At 38.3% G+C, this 19,521-nt stretch overlaps 1 protein-coding gene across 1 annotated transcript in view; it reads left to right on the forward strand.

The window, feature by feature from the left end:
• RELN (reelin) overlaps positions 1 to 19,521 on the forward strand; it is a 543,431-nt gene that overhangs the window by 354,692 nt on the left and 169,218 nt on the right. Inside the window, exons 15-19 of the mRNA XM_075016845.1 lie at positions 3,964 to 4,092; positions 6,263 to 6,372; positions 12,292 to 12,358; positions 13,265 to 13,498; positions 14,071 to 14,232. Of these exons, the coding sequence (XP_074872946.1) occupies positions 3,964 to 4,092; positions 6,263 to 6,372; positions 12,292 to 12,358; positions 13,265 to 13,498; positions 14,071 to 14,232 (702 nt within the window). The remainder of the gene's footprint in view (positions 1 to 3,963; positions 4,093 to 6,262; positions 6,373 to 12,291; positions 12,359 to 13,264; positions 13,499 to 14,070; positions 14,233 to 19,521) is intronic.

Below are 19,521 nucleotides of genomic sequence, written 5' to 3' on the forward strand. Positions count from 1 at the left end.
GGGCATATTTGCAGAATGAACAACAAACGAAAAATCAAGACCTTGGTATTCGGCATAATAGACAGCTCGAATAGTAGAGGCAGACTCCACAGAGAATGGGTAGAAGTATAGTAGATTGGTGTGGAGCTAGCCTACAGAAACTAAGCCACTCTGCACTAGACAGGGAAAGATGGGAGGAAATAGTGAGAGAGGCATCAGACACCAATGGGCGCTGAGCCCATGATTGTTGATGATGATCTGTAAAATGATGTGGATATTTTTCACAGAAATACAGCAGTTCAAAACAACTAAGGTAAACAAGTCTGAGGCTTGCATGAAGCATCTTACCTACTACTAATCCACTCATTCTGTCTGAAGCCAGTAGAAGGGTGATTATTGACTTCAGGAAGAAATGTGGCCATTTGGTTAAGATACAGCCCTAGTTCTCAGGAGACGTAAGGTTACTTCCTGATCCTGCCATAGACATCTTGTCTGACTGTGGGCAAACCATGTAGGGCATGATCCTGTACTAGTTGAAAATGAATAGCAAATCTATCACTGATTTCACTGGGCATAGAGTGAGGGCTCAGTTTCTATGGAGATATTATTAGAGCCCTACATGGATACACAATTGATATCTGTATCCACATCTGCATCTGCAAAAAAATTATCTGCCAATATCGACATCCACAGATACAGATACCTGTGGATATAAAAGGGATAGCCACATATTTGCAGGGTTCTAGATAAAAATTTGTATCGGCATCCACATCTGCAAAAATGAGCCCTGGATATACCCATGGGTATAAAATGAATATCTGCAGACTTGCAGGGCTCTAATTATTATTTCCCTGCTCACTGGTCAAATTATTCAGTTCTTATTCAGGTCATATTTTGACACAACTCCCAGTGTCATTAATGGGACTTTTGCATTACAGATGACAGGATTTGGTTCTTCATGCTATGTTAGGTAAAAGTATTAGGTGCTGGCAAGAACCTTCTTGTGTCTTATAAAAAGAAATGTTATCATGTCATTGATGTATCATGGGATCACAGTGTGCGAATGAATGGTTTCCAGAACAGGTTTGCATGTGTTCTCTGAGGAAGGAATGTATGCAAGCCACAGCTCTACATACCAACCTGCCATAGATCATTGCTGCCAATAGAACAAATAACCCAAGCTGGAATGGTACAAGGTATACATTGTCAAGTCAGGGCTGTGGGGACCTAAAAACAAGCACTTCACATATAGTCCTAACTCTGGAACATTGCACTCTGGGCTTTTCTTCTAGAGGGCTGCAAAGAGGTTTCTCCAGGGAATCTGGGGAGGAACTTAGAGGAAGGAGGCCAGCAGTAACTCCATGGTTCCACTGCTTTGGGTGGATTTTGGTGGTCATCTACGTGCAATGACTGCTCGAATTTGTCCTGTCATATTAAATGGGTTATATTAGCAGTTTTCAATCTTTTAACCATGTGTACTCAGCATTTTGCAAGCTAAATTTTAAATTAAAGTTTTCTTTTTAAAATACTCATTTATTATATCATCTGTATTACAGATTTTCTAGTGGAGTGTTTTGTAGTGATCTTTATGGCTTCAGATTAATTTTCTTACCACTTTCAGAGCGTTTTAAAGACAGGAATGTCAGAAGCTCTTTCACAACAAAAGAAACACTAGGTCATCACATGCTTGATTTCCACTTCACAAATAATTTGGAAACACAGATCTTCTGGCCTTACAGTATTATTCATAATGTTTTTATAACTGGGAAAGCAAGAGAATATATTCAGTGAATATGACCCTCCAAAATATCAGTATAGGTAAATCTGAAATGAATTGGCTGAAACCCTTATAAACTATTTTAATACACATTTATAGTACCATGACAATAATTGTATAATTGTATAAAATGACACTCTTTGAATAAAATCATATTCTCAGTAAATTATTCTGAAGTAGAAAAGTCATGGTCCACGATGTGATGTCAGGATGATGAAAGCTTATTGTCTAATAAATAAAATGGTTAGTCTTTAAGGTGGTACAGGACTGCTTGCTTTGGTTTGGAAAGATACAGACTAACATGACTACCCCTCTGAGAATGACAAACTGATTTTTTTAAATCCTTCATTTGTATTATTTAAAATAGAATGTTAGAAGCAAATTATACTGAGTAAATTCCTCTACATGAATATTTCAATAAAATGACAAATCTCTAATAAATGCAATGCTTTCCACATTATTTGCTGAAGGCTTGCAGAATGTAAGAAATCCAAAGCCATTCTCAGAGTCATGTACTATAAATATTTTATTTTAATACAAGGGGTGGGCATGAGGAACTTAATGGGAACTCAGTGAACAGCTGTGGATATATTACAGGGAATAATAGCACTGCATTGTTAGGGGATCAGCTATATGATCTAACACACTGATATCGAGCCTCAGACTTGGGGGGCCACTTGTGGCTCTTTAGTGTGCATCCTGCGGCTGTCTGAAGTACTTGATATTAAAAGGCTATATGATTTAATTATTAACCAATCTACGTTATTAACCAATCAGGATGCCTTTACAATGCTATTAACCTATTGTAGAATACATGACCTGTCTTTTTGCTGATATCTGTATCTGTATAATTGTAAGTGAAGCAATGATTTCACACTACTATAGTTCCTTTGAATAATGTGGAGCTCTTGTCAACCACTGAGATCTGAGAATTACTAATATAAGGAGTCTTTTCCTTGTCTGATTTCCATCTGTCTTCATTCACTGGTAGATTTTGGCTGCTATATGCAGCTTTGGACCTAGTGATAAACTGTGTTAATATAGTGGGATATGATGACTATCAAAAAGAGAGAAGAATAAAGGAGCATTAGGTGGGTGACAAATAAGGTCTCCCCTATTTCTAAATATACCTCTCTGGTGACTGACAGTAGCAGAGGCCTTGCCCACACTGGATATTTAAAAAAAATTAGAGAAAGAAGGAAGACTAGTCAGTCTCTTCAAGAGTGAAATAACCCATTGATGTTACTCCAACCCTAAGGCTACTGCCATTATGCTGCTCCCATGAGCAATGTAGCCTCAGGGGGGAGAGAAGGGATGGAACAAAGAAAAGGGGTTTCCTCAACAGAAGCACAATTGAAATACCCCAATATAGGAATGGATTGGGGTGTTTTCCAGAGATGTATGGAGATATTCTTTCCTCTGACAAGTTGACCTGTTGTAGAGCTAGTATCCAGCTAGCCTGATGCAGAATTCATGGACTGGAAAATCCTGGATATTTTGAGCTATATTGAATTTTATTTTGTTTCATAATCGAAGCAACTGTTGTATGCCAAAAATATTTCAAGAGTGCTATGGTGTGCTATATGCTTGGGCAGTCACTTGGCCGTTAGTCCAGATGGCTCTGGATGAATGAAAGATAAATAATATAACTCATTTTCTTTCTCAATCTAGTCACTCTCCCAAGGAAATCATAAAATCTATTAGAAGTCAGATCAATAAATCTCTCTCTCCTAGTATATTTCTTCAGTATTGCACTCTATTGGTTCTTACTGACAGGTAATATTCCTCAGGGAATTCTGCACCAAAAACTGAAGTTCTATGCTAAAATAATAAAAATTCTGCACATAATTTAAAATTTCAAAAAATAGCAAATTTTATTTGTCAAAAATAACACTACAGTGTACATAATCTCACCAGTTTTAATTATTTGAGTAACGTATTTCAAATATGTCAGCCAGTATGTCTGTGACATGACTGACAGACACAGAATTTTCCCCAGAAGTAGAAAGTAAAAGAAACAAGTCAGTTCATGTTTTTCTGTCCCCTCCTCTTCAGACCCCATTCACAGGGGCACTTCATACTTCAGCATCAGAGATGGCTGTTATTTAGATGCAAATAAGTTTTAGAGGTTTTTTATATTGGTGCTACAAATGCTGATGTGTGTACATTGAGTCTGTGGTGAATACTCTGTTTGTTTGTGTTATTAGTGTCAACTTGGAGTTTTCAACCAATCATGGTCGTTCCTGGTCCTTACTTCATACTGAGTGCTTGCCTGAGATATGTGCTGGATCTCACCTTCCTCACAGCACCATCTATGCCTCTGAAAACTACAGTGGGTAAGAGAGTTTCTATGCACCACCAGCTGAGATTCAAGACCACATAAGGAAATAAATTCTTTGTGACACTGGGAAGCAGAGAAGAAAGTGTTCCCATGCAACCTTTCATATATGATTAATCAAGGACAGCAAGGAGCTGTTTTTTCTGGCTGCCCAGAAATGAAAAGATATGTACTTCAGATTGTTTTTGTCATATAACAGTATTCTTCTTCTGATGCTACGGGCCAAGCATACATGCATACACAAAAAAAGGCAAAATTTACTTGTCTTTGTTTTGGTTAATCTATTAAATTATAATAACAAAGGACTGTTCCATCTATAGCCATGTTTTACATGATCCACATTTTTACTGGTTTAAAAATATGACATCTGGAATACAGTATAATATATCTGCATTTCACTAATCAAAAATTTTGATAGTAAATATGTTGTTGAGTAGAACAGCATATAGAGGTTCAGCAAGAAAACAAATAGCCATTGCCTGGGTGTCAGATACTAATCATGCATTAATGTTACAGAAGAATAAAGGGCCAGATCCTGTTCCCAGTTAAATAAGTTTGATGCTACTCTGGCAGTTTTCTGTGTATTTAAGTAATCATCTGTGGATTCCTCTTGCAAAGGTAATCTCATGATGGCATAGCTGCCTGTATCCCACATTCCTTTCAGCCCTCAGAATAGAGGGCAAGTCAGTGGTAGAGCCGGGGTAGGAATATTGCCACACACTGGTTATACCAAAGATGTGTAGCAGTGCCTTGAGAACCGTTACAATCAACGATAATTTACAGCAGATATGAGATAATTCTAAAGATGGCAACCATACAACTACCTACACAGCTAGAAGTTGCACAAATGGCCAGAGCCATCCCCTGCCTGTCCAGCCTACGACTAGGTGACTGTAAATGTGGCAAATAGCAGCCTTTATATCCCTTCTTTAGGTCCTACTGCAAGTGGAGCTCAACCAGATCCAAAGGCTTAACTCTGTTTGTAGCTTTGGAGAGGTCAAGTATCAGGGAAAAATTCATTGTACTAAGGAGTTCAAAGGCAGAGTACACTTTGAATATAAGCAACAACATATTTTTGTCTTCATTTTAAATGCTTCTAATAAAATATAGTGTAATGTACTAAGTACCAGGGGCCAAATTCTCCTTTGGGTAGCTATGGAGTAAGAAAGTAATATTGGCACTAGCCTGGAACTTGGAAAACCCAGATTCAGTTTACTCTTTCACAGCTTTCCTGTGTCACCAGGCCCAGATAAAAGATTTTTTTTCTTGGGGAGCAAATATTTAACATTTGGCTCTTCAGTCTATCAAACAAAGATGTTACACAATTCAACAAATTTGAAGATAGACAATTTCAGACTAGAAATAAAATGTAAATTTTCCATGGTGAAAATAATCAACTATTGGAACAAATGATTAGAGACATGGAGGATTTTTCATCACTGACAATTTTTAAATCAAGATTTTTTTCTAAAAGGTATGCTCTGGAAATTATATCGGGGCTGTTTATGGTTTGAATTATACAGGAGGTCATACTACAGGATCACAGTGGACCCATCTGGCCTTTTAGGCTACATCTACATGAAGAGCATTGTTTGACAGAAGTGACTGTTGAAAGGGATTTCCCATCAAAGCTTCTGTCAATAAGATGCATGCACACATAAAAGCAGATTGAAAGAGCAATCTGCTCTGTTGACAGAGAGCAGCCAGACTCCCTGGCTCTTTCTCAACAGAACGGCCAACTGGAACGTCTGCAAACGGGACTGCCTGGTAAACTGGCAGCCCTCTCTGTCTACAGAAGGGACCCAGGGCATCTACACGGCTATTTTGTTGACAAAACACTGTCGATAGAGGTGTTATACCTGAATGGAGAGAGATATAACGCTGCCGGTGGATGTGCCGAGTTTTGTCAAAAAATTGTTGACTAAGCACATTTTACATGTAGAAGCTCTACATTTTTTCTGGACAAAAGCACAATTTTGCTGGGAAAAGCCTCTCATGAAGCTGTAGCCTCTATGTATGACATTGACCTGTGAAAGCACGATGTAGGCTCATACAAGTATAAAGTTCTTAAAATTCTTCATTGTAAAATAAATGTGTCATCAGTGTATACAAATGTTTCACAACTGCCATTTTAAAATGGGGGCATTTATGTGTGAAATGTATTTCAGGTGGAGCCGAATCACTATCCCTCTTCCCAGTGCAGCTTTAACCAGAAACACCAGGATTCGCTGGAGACAAACAGGACCAATCCATGGAAATATGTGGGCAATTGATAATAGTTAGTATTCAGACCTGTTATCATCATGTACCATTTAGGTACAGTTTCTATATGCAGTTCCCAATAGACACATATTTTCTTATGTCATAAAGCTGGAATTTGCAAATTGTTAAATGTTCATCTTATGTGCACTTGGTCTCCAGTCTTTTATGAAGCTAGAGAGGAATTATGCAATCTGAAAAAGCATTGAAATCAATAAAATGATATATTGAGCTGCAGCAGGCAAAACATTGATTATCCTATTTTTTAATTGAAAACTTTCCACAAGTAGAATTTTTGTGATGGGGAACTAATATAACATTTCTTTTGACTGCTTAGATCCAGTTAACATACAACTATTAAGAATGTGTACTGTACTTCCCTAAGTAACAAATACAATATTTGATATACTTCCTGGGCCGTGTCTACACTAGCCAAAAACTTCGAAATGGCCATGCAAATGGCCATTCCGAAGTTTACCAATGAAGCGCTGAAATACATATTCAGTGCCTCATTAGCATGCGGGCAGCCGCGGCACTTCGAAATTGATGTGGCTCACCACTATGCGGCTCGTCCAGACGGGGCTCCTTTTCGAAAGGACCCCGGCTACTTCGAAGTCCCCTTATTCCTATGAGCAAATGGGAATAAGGAGACTTCAAAGTAGGTGGAGTCCTTTTGAAAAGGAGCTCTGTCTGGATGAGCCACGCGGCGGCGAGCTGCCTCAATTTTGAAGTGCCGCAGCCTCCCGCATGCTAATGAGGTGCTGAATATGTATTTCAGCGCTTCATTAGTAAACTTTGAAATGGCCATTTGCGTGGCTATTTCGAAGTTTTTGGCTTGTGTAGATGTAGCCCTAGACACAGAAAACCTTAGTAAAGAAACACTACCACCAGAACATGGAGGACAGCTTTTACTTTGTGTACAGTGTTTTATAGGAAGAAGCATCATTTGTGATAATACATGTCTGTATTTCCGCTATTATAGGCTTATTTAACTAAATTATTTACTAATACCTATAAATATATATTTTTAAAGAAATAGTGTATTTGTTGTGAAAAATCAAGGCAACTGTAGGAGTCTTTACTGAGTCACATGGTTATAAATCTTACAATCATGGAAAGGTAGGCTCAATCAGGATAGGAATATTTAAAATATAAACAAGTTCTTTGTGAATGCACGCTGTGTATAAACCTGGATTTGTATATATAATGATGACACTGAGAGGGCCACAGCTAGTGAAAAGAAAGAAGTTCTACTACAAAACAATGTGCCAATATATTTGTGAAGCACAGGAGTTTGTTCTGCTAGGGAAGTAGATAAAACTGCATTATATTATGCATTATATTATGAATGTTTATTATATAGTCTGAAACTTCTGGTTAAATTGTGGGATTCCAGATATGCTAAGAAGCAAGAAGCAGAACAATTTTTATTTTAATTTTATACAAGCTCTGCTTGCAATATCATTATATTTTACATTTCATGAAGAAGCCCTTTGGCATTTTGAAAAAGAAAATCCTTTTGAAACTGCCAAGATATTATAATGTAAAAAAATATTGAGCTAATGAAGTATTTAATTTCTGTCACTTTTTTTGGTAATGCTATTTCCTTATTCCCATTAGTGTGATTTAGTATCATTTCAGTATTCCCACAGCAGTATTAATTCTTGTGTTTGAATATAATGACATTATGTCAAAAATGAAGCAAAATGAAGGGTAAGTGCATGGATATACACACAAAATGTCAAAACATTGACGTCTATGAAAGGTGAGTTACTGTGTAAGGAAATGCAAAATGTAGCTGTCAGTGCAAGCTTTTTTATGATAGGAATTAAAATACAGGATTTGGAATGTTAATTCAAAATATCATACAGCCTGGTGATTTTTTTCTTTAAAAAATATCCTTCACACAGTACAAAACTTTTAAGTATAAAAATGGGAAAGCTACTGTCTAAAATATATCCCCATAAATCAACAGTAAATCCTGATAATTTACTACTGCCATAGGTTTGAGTAATCAGGAGTTTTGTTAAATCTTCTGCTTAATCCCTGCATTTTAGATGCTCAAATATAATCGTTCTCTTTTAACTTTCCTTAAACTACTTGCAGTACTGGAGAGTGTGATCTTCTGGAAACCAATGACTGGAATTTTTTCTACTCCTACTGTGCTCTTGAGCTGCCCATCCATACTCTTTGGGATTGCTCCAAGTACTTTACAGGTCACTGGGTCATCTTTGTTCTAGTTTTTCACAATTGTTCCACTTCATAACAGTTCTTCATATATAACTATCTTCTCAGCTTGTTGCCTTTTTACACTTCTCTGATTGCACAGCAATGTCAATTAACATGTCCTTTTTTGTTTTCTTTTCTACCCCGCACTATGTCTGTCCTGCAGACCTGCACTGGTAGGTCTGTGACAATTGCCAGATCCTAGAAAATTTTCACCTCTTCATTCTCTAGGGTACTTTCAAATTTATGGGTCATAATTTTGCATATTTCATTTAAATCCATTTTTGCCACAGAGGCTCCAATGAAGGTAATTGGCAACCTAATTGTCTCTCTTCGTATACTCTCTCTCAGCCAGGCTCCTGCAGGTGTTCAAAACAAAATTCACCATCTGATCCTTTTCCGAACACATTCTGCAGTTTGGAGAGCAGTTCTCTTGGTCAGTTTGTTTCAAATGTACTCAGCGCTTAATGACTGCTCTTCTGAAGTCATAATGAGGCACTCTGTCTCTGTTTTGAGATATCCTTATACAGGCCATGAGATTAATATTTGATCACTAATGGGTTTGATATCTCCCCATCACTGTCTGTGCATTGATTTCTGCGTAAATCTTCCTAGGTTTTCTTGCTGATTTAGCTTTTTTGGGCTGGGATCCATGCTTGTCCATCGCTTGGCATTGTGATCACATAATTGTCTATTATGGCTAACTCCTCATAGTTTTGAATGTTATAGTCTTAATTGTCAATAGGTTCCTAAACAGATGGCAGAGCTGTTCCTCCATCATATTGTCAAATATACATCCTGGCTGTGTCATGATTAATAGTCATTATTCTATGCAATGTCAGGAGCTTTCTTGTTTGGATGGCAATTTTTTCTTCTCTTGATTCTATGTGCTCATTCAATCAGGACTGGTCTCACCCACATATTAATGATTCAGATTAAATGCTGTGAGATGAGCTGTGTTTTTAGATTAGTTCTAATCAATCTGTAATACTGTTTCCCCACATCTTCTTTTACTTCCTTATGTCGTCAGTCTGTCGGTTCCATGATTCTAAGATAAGGGTAGTTGATTGTTTTTAATCAAGGTCCAAGTTTCTTGCTCAAGATATAGTCAAGGTACAGGAAGATAAAGAAGAAGTTGTTTTGTGGCTGTTATTATTGACAGCAGTCTGGATGTGACCCACAGACTACCTATTGACTACCCCTGTTCTAAGGTACATTTTTTGGCTTTGCTGAGAGTTATGTTGGATAGTACCTTCATTAACTTGTATGCTATTTGATTTATCAGTTTGCCCATAATGAAGGTATAAAACTGCTGGAGTGCTTTCACACACGCAGCCTGAGGTCAATACTGCACATTACGAACCTAGAACTCCTGGACAGAGCAGGAACCACAAGCATCAAAGCCATGATTCTGAAAGCCCAGCTTCACTGGACAGGGCACATCATATGAATGGAGGAGTCAAGAATCTCTAAGCAACTCCTCTACAGTGAACTCTCCCAGGGCAAAACAAATGAAGGTAGGCCTTGCAAGAGATATAAAGACTGTGTAAAGGCCAACATTGCTCATGCTGGTTTAAAACCAGATCAGCTAGAGCAGCATACAAAAGACTGAACAGGCTGTCATGCTCTCGTATGAAATGCGTATGACAACTTTGAAGAGCAGCGACGCGTACGCCTCATTGATGTTCATGAGAGGAAGAAAGCAACAGCAGCAGCCGCACCAACAGAGCCAGGACAATTCCCTTTCCCCCACTGTGAATGCCCATGCCGTTCAAAGCTTGGACTCCTCAGCCACATGCGAGTCCACAACCGATGAGCCTGTGCAAGCTCAAGATGTCATCATCAGACACGATGGGCTACCTACAGATCCTGCAAACCTCTCAGCAGACCTTGACTATATCTTGACCAAGAAATCAACTATTCTGTAAGACCAGGAATAAAAAAAATAGGTGAAATGATTAAGGACAAAGTCCTGCCACTATTGAGGTCAGTGGTAAAATCCCATTGACTTCAGTAGTGTCAGAATTTCACCATAAATCCATGAAACTATCTTTATCTTTAGAACAAAATGTGCTGAATTAATAGTCATGCAATAAAAGTAGCTCTGACAAAGGATTTTAAACACTGAATGCTGTAGCCTACAAACAGCTTTATGAGCCAGCAAACCCACTAAATACCGCAATCCAAAACCTACTAAAATCAGTTGAATTATGTCCATTGTATCTTTGTATCTGGCCTGAAGAACCTGGTCTTTCAGGGTGCTAAGTGCTCTCAGCCTGAATAGAGATCAGTGGAATTGAAGGCATGCAGCACTTAGTAGGCTTGGACCCATATGTGTTTACAAATTACTCACACAGCCTGCCAGTTAAAAAGTGTGGGATCAAGAGAGCAAAACATTTCAGAGATGCAACACACTGATCTTTTAGCTCTCCAAATCACATTTAAAATATGGTTTAATTCAAACACAAAATCCAAAGTCCAATGCTCTTGCAAACTTTCAACTTTGATCAAGCTTTTTCTGACCTGACAAGAATGACATTCACAGCACAGCAGAAGTAGGCCAAGTAAATGAATCAAAAAACAGGTAATGTAACCCCGTCCAAAGCTGAGCTTCTATATGCAGAAGAGGAGGAAAGCTAGAGAGACTCCATGAAGTCTACAGCAAAGGCTGCTTTTATGACCTGTCTATTTTACATGAACGTTGCTCATATTCTCTGTCATGAGGGGCAGTAGTTTAAGAACAAAAGAAAGAACTGGTCTCAGACAGTTTTTGATAACATTCCAATATTTGCTACACAAGTTCCACAGCTTTATGAAGTTGGTAGTCTGCACAGAAGAGTCTTGATGTCCGTTCAGGATTACAGTGCATTTACAGAGATGTGGGATAAGGGGATATTCCCTAGGTGTTTGCACTGTCTCTTGCTCCAGTTAATGCTGTTAGTTTCTGAATGTCAGGTTTACAAAAATTTACCCTCAAAATGGTTAGTAAATGTGTTCTTTCGGATTATCCCATAAAAACCACACTGAGATTATCCTAGCTAATCTTTCCTGACCTCTTGTGTCAATGAATATGATTGTTACCTTGCAAATAAAAAAGCTTCTCTTACAGAAGAAAAGTGAGAAATGTATGTTGTTGGGTGCCTGGAATGGTTATTCAGTGCATATGATTTATTTTTGTTAAATGGAAATGAAACATTAATACAGCTGTCTTAATAGAAATGCGTTGAATCCTACAGGAGCATTACCATTAATTTCAGTCAGGGAAAGAATAACCTTTTAAAATTTTGCAGGTATGCTAATGGTATGCCTACCTTCCCAAAACAGAGTGGTGAAAGGGAAAGAATAAGAAATGGCCCAGCAAGCCAGTTACTTCTATTCTTCTCTTTAGAAATCTTTAAACAAAGCAGGTACATTTATTAAAACATCTCCAGCACCTCAGACTGGCAGGGCACCCAGATATATAGCATCCAGTAATAACTAGGTTATCCAGCAATCTCCCTGCTCTAAGTCAATATTAATTTACTCAGTCCTGCAGAGAGGTACTACAGAGTGGATCTTTACTCCTTCAGGTAATTCCATTCCTGTCAATAGTGCTATAGATAAACACTGATGTCTGTTTGCATGATCAAACCTATAGACTCAACGAAGTGTTGGTTATATTTCCATGTGAAATAACATAACCTTTAATTTAACCAATTTCTTATCTCAACAGTTTACATTGGTCCATCTTGCCTCAGATTCTGTTCAGGGAGAGGACAATGTACTAGAAGTGGCTGCAAGTAAGAGCTATAGTAATATCAGAGTTGATGTGTTCACTTTTTGTCATTCAATTTACTTTGTAAACTGAAAATTGAAATTATTTTCATTTCAGCCCCTGTAATTCTATAATGGTTAAATGTAAAATCAGTTAATGTAGCATCTGAAATACATTCTGAATGACTTCAACAATCTTCTTGTATATGAAATCTGGAAAGATTTGGACCACCTATTAATTTTGATATGGACTGTATTACATGCTAGGAATTACAGAGATGCATATTTTATGTGCTTTTTATGATAAATTGTAGCTTTGCCGTTTCCTATTAAACGGTGCTACTTTTGAAGAGACTAGAATCTTTATATTACTACCAAAACCAGCCTGGTTTTCAAAGGGGCAATGCTTTCTGAAAGGCAGGCTCCTTCAGAGTATCTCATTAAAACTTAAGGCATTCAAAATCATTTGCCATTTTTGAAGATGTTATTCTGAATATTTTCTGAGTTCTGTTGTATTGTGTGGTATTAACTGTAATCAGTTTTGAGTTTTTTACAGATACATAGTGTCAAACTAATTATTTGACATGTGACAGTGGAGTCTTAGTACCACAAACAAGAAGTAGGCAATCTCTATATTTTTAAGATATGTAGATATTGACCTCTAGTAAGACGAACTTTAAAAAAATTGACCCAACAGCTAAATATTGACCAAAACACATATTTCATCCATAAGTATATTTGAATACAGTATGGATTATTTTGAAGACTCTCTCACTTTAGTTTTCAGAGAGCCAATGGTTTTATTTTAAGATTTTAAAAGTTTCGCACTGTTATGTTTGTTTGCACACTGTATCTGGGTCTTCCATATGAGAGAAAAGAGTATATAACATTTATTTGAGATGAATTATGTTTTAATGTATCTTTTCTTATAGATGTGATCCTGGGTACTCAGGACCTGCATGTGAAATGGCATCGCAGACCTTCCCCATGTTTATTTCCGAAAGCTTTGGTAGCTCCAGGCTCTCATCCTATCATAATTTTTACTCTATCCGTGGTGCTGAAGTCAGCTTTGGCTGTGGAGTCCTAGCAAGTGGCAAGGCCTTGGTTTTTAACAAAGATGGAAGACGTCAACTAATCACTTCTTTTCTTGACAGCTCACAGTCCAGGTGAATAAGAGAGGCTGGTAATGTGCTGTAAACAAGTCTAGAGACTATAATTGGCTGATCATTTCATCTTCACTTTTTGCTTCATTTAACCTCTCGTGCAGTATTATCAGAAAAAATATAGAACATTTGGTTTCATATTTTAATTTTGATTGTGTGGAATAAACTATAGTCCTTTCATTTTCTCTGTTTTAGAAATAGACCTGGGGCCAGTTATTGTATAGTCAGGCTTGAAAATATGAAATGTTAATATCAAAACTGAGTGTCAGAGCCAAGTGCTAATTAATTATGTATAAGGTTGTGTTTGTTTGACAGCTTGTGGCATCTGATTAGATCCATTCAGTGTCATCTCCCCCTCTCTAGTGCCTAATAAAAAATTAAATGCTGTAACGATTGGCATTTTAAAAATATATGTGCCACATTGCATTACTTGATTGTAAAAGCCATTTCAACTAGAAACAACTCAGAACTGGGGTTTCTCAATATTTGTCTAGATTTCCAAGGTCAGAAAATATGAGTAAGAAAAAATGCTGAGTAAATGGTACCCTACCAATAGTTGTGTAATTCTGATCTAGGTTCCTCCAGTTCACTCTGCGCCTGGGAAGCAAGTCTGTGCTGAGTACATGCAAAGCACCTGACCAACCAGGAGAAGGAGTTTTACTACACTATTCCTATGACAATGGAATTACATGGAAACTACTAGAACATTATTCTTTTCTCAACTATCATGAGCCAAGGTATATAGATTATAATTATGAAAAGTGATATCCAAAGTCCACTAATATTGTGGGCTGTAAAATGCAGCAGTATAGAGTATAAATACAACTGCACTAAGATGTGGGGGGGACTAATGTATACACTCTACACTGGCTGATTTATTGTGTTACTGAAAATCAGTGTATCCTGAGCATTCTGGCTACATCTACACCAGAAGCATCTGTCTACAGAAGTTAGTGTTAGAAGAGATGCTCCAACAAAACTTCTGTTGATAGACCACATCTACATATAAAAGTGGATCAGTCTTTTGATCTGCGCTGTCATCAGAAGGGCCCCCCAGCGCATCTACGTGGCTTTTTTTTTGACAGTTTCTGTCAACAAAGTGCATTTTGTGTGTAGATGCTCCATGAGTTTTTTCAACAAAACCCCAGTTTTGTCAACAAAACTCTCCAGTGTAGACATAGCCATATGTGTGCTTGAGTCTTAGACACTGGCAAAGAAAATTCTTACATAAGTTGATTTCAATGTAGTTGCATCTTCTTGCACCAGGATGCATTTCAACACAAAATTGTTTATCCCAAATAGAACTGAAGCTGTTTCCAATATATTGTAAAGCTGAACTGCGGAAAAGTGAGGAGTAGATGTGCATCAGTGATTTTTCCTTTGTACAATCAGTCCTCCTTGAACCAGTTTAAACTTTGCTACAAAACCTGCAGAGGGCCCTGGTATGGTTTGATATGTGGATTACTTCTTGCTGAGTGTTCGGTGATGGCAGTTTAAATCCAGTGCTGAATCAGCATGCTCTGTTTTTATCCTAGGTCAGTCTGAGACAATGGGTTTACCCCCTATTCTATTTAACATGAGCTTTTCTCTCCCTCTACAAACAGATGCACCAATTTTAAAAACATTGCTCTTTTGCCCATGCATATTAAAACAGATGATGTAGAACGTCCCTTCAGCTTAAATTAATTGGAGCAGTTGTGGAAGAGGGGGCTAAAAGTTTCACAGTACAGTAATCCATTGAGGTACGCATGGGTTGCGTTCCAAATACCTTGAATTTTGTGTGAGTTGAGGGGAGGGCTTGGGGGATGGGTTGGGGCCCTGGGAGGGAGCAGGGGGTGCCCATGGCCGCTGCTTCCCCGAGGCTCCGGGCAAGAAGTGTCTGCAGCCACCACTTCCCTGTGGCTCCGGGCAGGGAGAAGGGGGGTTTAGCTCACCTGACTGCCCACAAGGGCAGGCAGCTAGACAAGCTAAAAGACTTCCCCCTACCTTCCCACAGCTGTGCCCAGTGCCACTCTGGGAATCAGGGGGAAGGGGCTGTAAGCCTGCCTGGTTGCCTGCAGCTGCAGGAAGGTAGGCAGGCTGAGAGCCCAGCTGCTTCACATTGTGCAAAACTCATGTTAACGAGAGTTTCACGCAGCGTGAAGCCACGAAAAATGAGGGTTTACTGTAAATCTCTGGCTTTGTGGCAGATTGGAGGGAGAGAGGGATAATGGCCTCACAGACCTTAGATTTGCTTGAATCAGCCTTATCCCCTCCCTTGGAAACAGCCCCAGGAAAGGAGAAGGTTAATATAAAATATGCCCAGCATTAAACCCAGAGATATCCTGCCACAACATCTGCTTAGACTAGGAGTTTGTGGGCCCAAGAAGGAGGCAAACTCTAACCATGAGGATGCCTCACATTCTTCAGGGAAATCCTGCAAACCCCTGAGCCATCCAAATTGAAAACTGAGCTCTTACACATCAACATGTTTTGCCTTACTTGCTGACTGTTGTTAAATGGTAATTAAAGTGGGCATTTATCAAACACAGATGAGGCTATATCACAGAGATATTTTATTCACTCTTCCCATTCATGTAATAACTAGCAAATACAGAAGATAATTAAGAACATTACAATGGAAACAAATCTGTAACATTAAAATATTTATTGGGAGTAATAAGTAGTGTACCATAGAATGAGGGCAATGACACTCACCGTTATTTAGGTTTTAATTTTTGAAGTTTAAAATATTTCCTAGAGAGTGACTGTATAAACCCTAATGCCAATAGTCCTCCTTCAAATTTTTCTTTCGCTTCCTTTATTATGGTCACATATATATTTTATATGGTGCTGTTTCTAATTTTTAGATCAAAAATTACAACTATAGGATTTATATTTCCCAAAAGGTTTTTAATACACAGTGGTATTGATTTTTTACAATAAAAAAGCAAACACACATCCCATTAACTGATATTAATCAAGTTTCATATATAAATATAGTAATCTACCTTGGTGCTGCAGACATTTTTTCTGTTTGATCAATGGTATAAGCAGTTTAGTTTCCATTGTTCTGGTGACACTAAGGACTAACCTCAACATATACTCAATATATGATCAAAACATACAAGTTATAGCTCCCATAGTTTTTTTATTAGATTATCAGAAGATGGAAAAAAATAAAGACATGCAAACCTGAAGGTAATGCTGACAATAATTATGATTAAGAATATGAAGAAAGCTTCACCTTTGTATGTTAAGCTGCCTAAAAATGTCTAGGTTTTTTTCTGACAGATGGACTGCTATAAAGTTTGGCAGTCAATCTGTATCCAGCAATTTAATTAATCTTCAGTCATGAAAAAATTGCATATTTAATATTCTGCTGAAAAGTGCATGTAATCTACTGCTATTTGACAGCAACATTTTTCTTCTAAGAACAGCGGTGGGTTTTCAAATATTATGTATGTGCATAGCTTGAAAGAATGAGAGTAGACCAAAGGTCTCTCAGCTGGTTTAAAAAAAAAAGATAATGGTACGTGGTAATGGTACTAAGAACACTTTTCTTCTCTGTGGTGGAAAAGTCACCAGCAAGAATCCTCATCTTTTTTATCTATGTCTTGCAAATCAAACAAAGAGAAACAAACAAAGTCAAACAAGAGATGTTGTTGTAATTGTAAATACACTCAGGTTCTGGGTGCTAACATATGCACTTCATAGCCTGTCATTGTTGAATATTCTATTTGACCAGTGTTGTGAGGGTGACTTGTTTATTTTAACAATCATGTAATTAGCTGATTTTTCATTATCAATATGTTTTTGATGTGTGTAGGGACTACTTTTGGGATTTTTAGTTGCTAATGTTGTCAGCCAGGAACAGCAGCTACTTATGTGAATTTAAATAATACAAAAGAAATTAAATAGTAGATATCAGAGTCAGACACTAAAATAGAAATGAGTTCTTAGAAAGTCATACTTTCATGTGCCATACTCCATATTAACTACATCTACACTACAGCAGTTTTCTCAACAGAAGTTTCTGTCAAAAGAGATCTTCCGGCAACTGCCCTGCCACTCTCTCGACAGAACAGCCAAGTGGAAGCTCAGCAAACAGGGCTGCCTGGTTAACCGGAAGCCCTTTCTATTGACAGAGGGTCCCTTGGAGCGTCTACACGGCTTTTTTGTCAACAGAAACTGTCAACAAAGGCATTATTCTTCATCGCCAAGAAGCAGAATGCTGTCAGCAGAAGTGCTGCATTTTGTTGACAGACTGTCAACAAAATGTATTTTGTGTGTAGATGCGCCACAAGTTTTGTCAACGAAACCTCTAGTGTATACGTAGCCCTTCTGTGCGCGGCGCAGTATTCTTTAATGATAACAGTGCTAGCTCTTCCCAGCTTCCTTCATTTTATTGGCTTGTGGGAAACAAAGCACTATGTACAAAAACTCATTTAGCTTTCAGTGGAAGTTCAGCACATAACTGCCATTTATGCCAAGAAAAACCTACCCAGAAGGTTGTAGGCTTGATACTCCTTGTGGACAAGGATATTTTCTGTGTGTGTGTAAAAGGTTGGTTTTGTGATTAATGTACACAGGAGTTGGGAGAGCTGATTCTTATTTGTTCTCTAGACCTTCCTGTGTGTCTTAGACAACTTACTTAAACACTTAGGCCGTTTCTACACAGGCCAGTGTCATGGTAATACATGGCCCAAAATATGCTAATGAGGCACAGATGCAAATTCCCCATGCATCATTAGCATAATGGTATGTAATTTGGAGTCCGGAAGACTGTTCTTCTGGAATCCAAAATGCCGTTTAGAAGCGTGGCCCCCGGGGGGGTCTTCCAGAAGGAAGTCCTTCTCCTGGAAGCTCCCCAGGGGCCGCACTTCTACACGGCATTTTGGAGTCCAGAAGAACGGTCTTCCGAACTCCAAATCATGTGATGCTATGCTAATGAGGTCTGGGGAATTTGCATCCATGCCTCATTAGCATATTTTGGTCCGTGTATTACCATGCCACTTTTGAAGAAAGTGGCCTGTGTAGAAACGGCCTAAATGTGTCAGTTTCCTCATTTGTAAATTGGGAATAATTGTTTAGGTTTAATCTTGGTTTTAAAGAAGAAAATACATATTTTCTACATCCCCTAACTTTAAAATGATTTAATAGATTTTTCACAAAGTTTCTCAAAAATGCATCTTGGGTTTGAAACCAGATAGAAGGAGGTCAGCTGAAGTTAGTAGAACCCATTTAGTGCCTCTCCACCTTATTTAGAAAGTCACAAACTGCAAACAGCCACTGATGGAGCAGCTTGGTTCTGTTGAAAGGGGTTAGCGAAGGGGCCACCAAGAGAGATTTCATTGTTCCTGCATGTTCTAGTGCTATGAAGTGGTTAAGTCCTTACATCCATTACACTGATCCCCTAGCAAAAACCTCCTCTCAGAGGAGGAATGCAGTGCCCATCAACACTATCACAACCCAGGATAGTAGCTGTGGAGTGGTTCCACAGGTGCTCTTAAAGCCTAAGAAGACAGTTTCATCTTCCTGTGTGCCAGTATAAAGGAACACATGTGTCTAACCTGTTCAGTCAGCCTTTGCGAAGATCCTGCAGTATCACATGACTACTCAGTAATAGCAAGCCAGTTGACATTGCTGTTGTATTTAAATATCCATCCATATTAGTAACTGAGCTATTTTTTTCAGTGTATATGTCTGTGTATGTGTATAGAACCTCTCTAGTCCTGCAGCCTTGGGGTACCTGACCGATGCCAAACCAGAGAATTTGTCAAACCACAGGAGATCTATATTGTCTAGCAGAATTACCAGCACTCCCTCTCCTTACTGGGTTCTTAGAAGACATTTAGAAGTAATTGGAGCTAAGGAGCAGCACAGAGCACTGAGAACCAGGTCTGGGAGTTGTAAACAAGCTTTATGGGACCACAGGAAACTTGGCCATACCCATGATAAGTGGATGCCTGGCTAATGCAAATCATGTTGGACCACAGATATTGCCAGACCAGAGAATGTCAGACTAGAGAGATTCAACCTTTATG

This window comes from Carettochelys insculpta, chromosome 1 (genome assembly GCF_033958435.1).
Source record: "Carettochelys insculpta isolate YL-2023 chromosome 1, ASM3395843v1, whole genome shotgun sequence".
In the NCBI taxonomy this organism is placed as follows: domain Eukaryota; kingdom Metazoa; phylum Chordata; order Testudines; family Carettochelyidae; genus Carettochelys; species Carettochelys insculpta.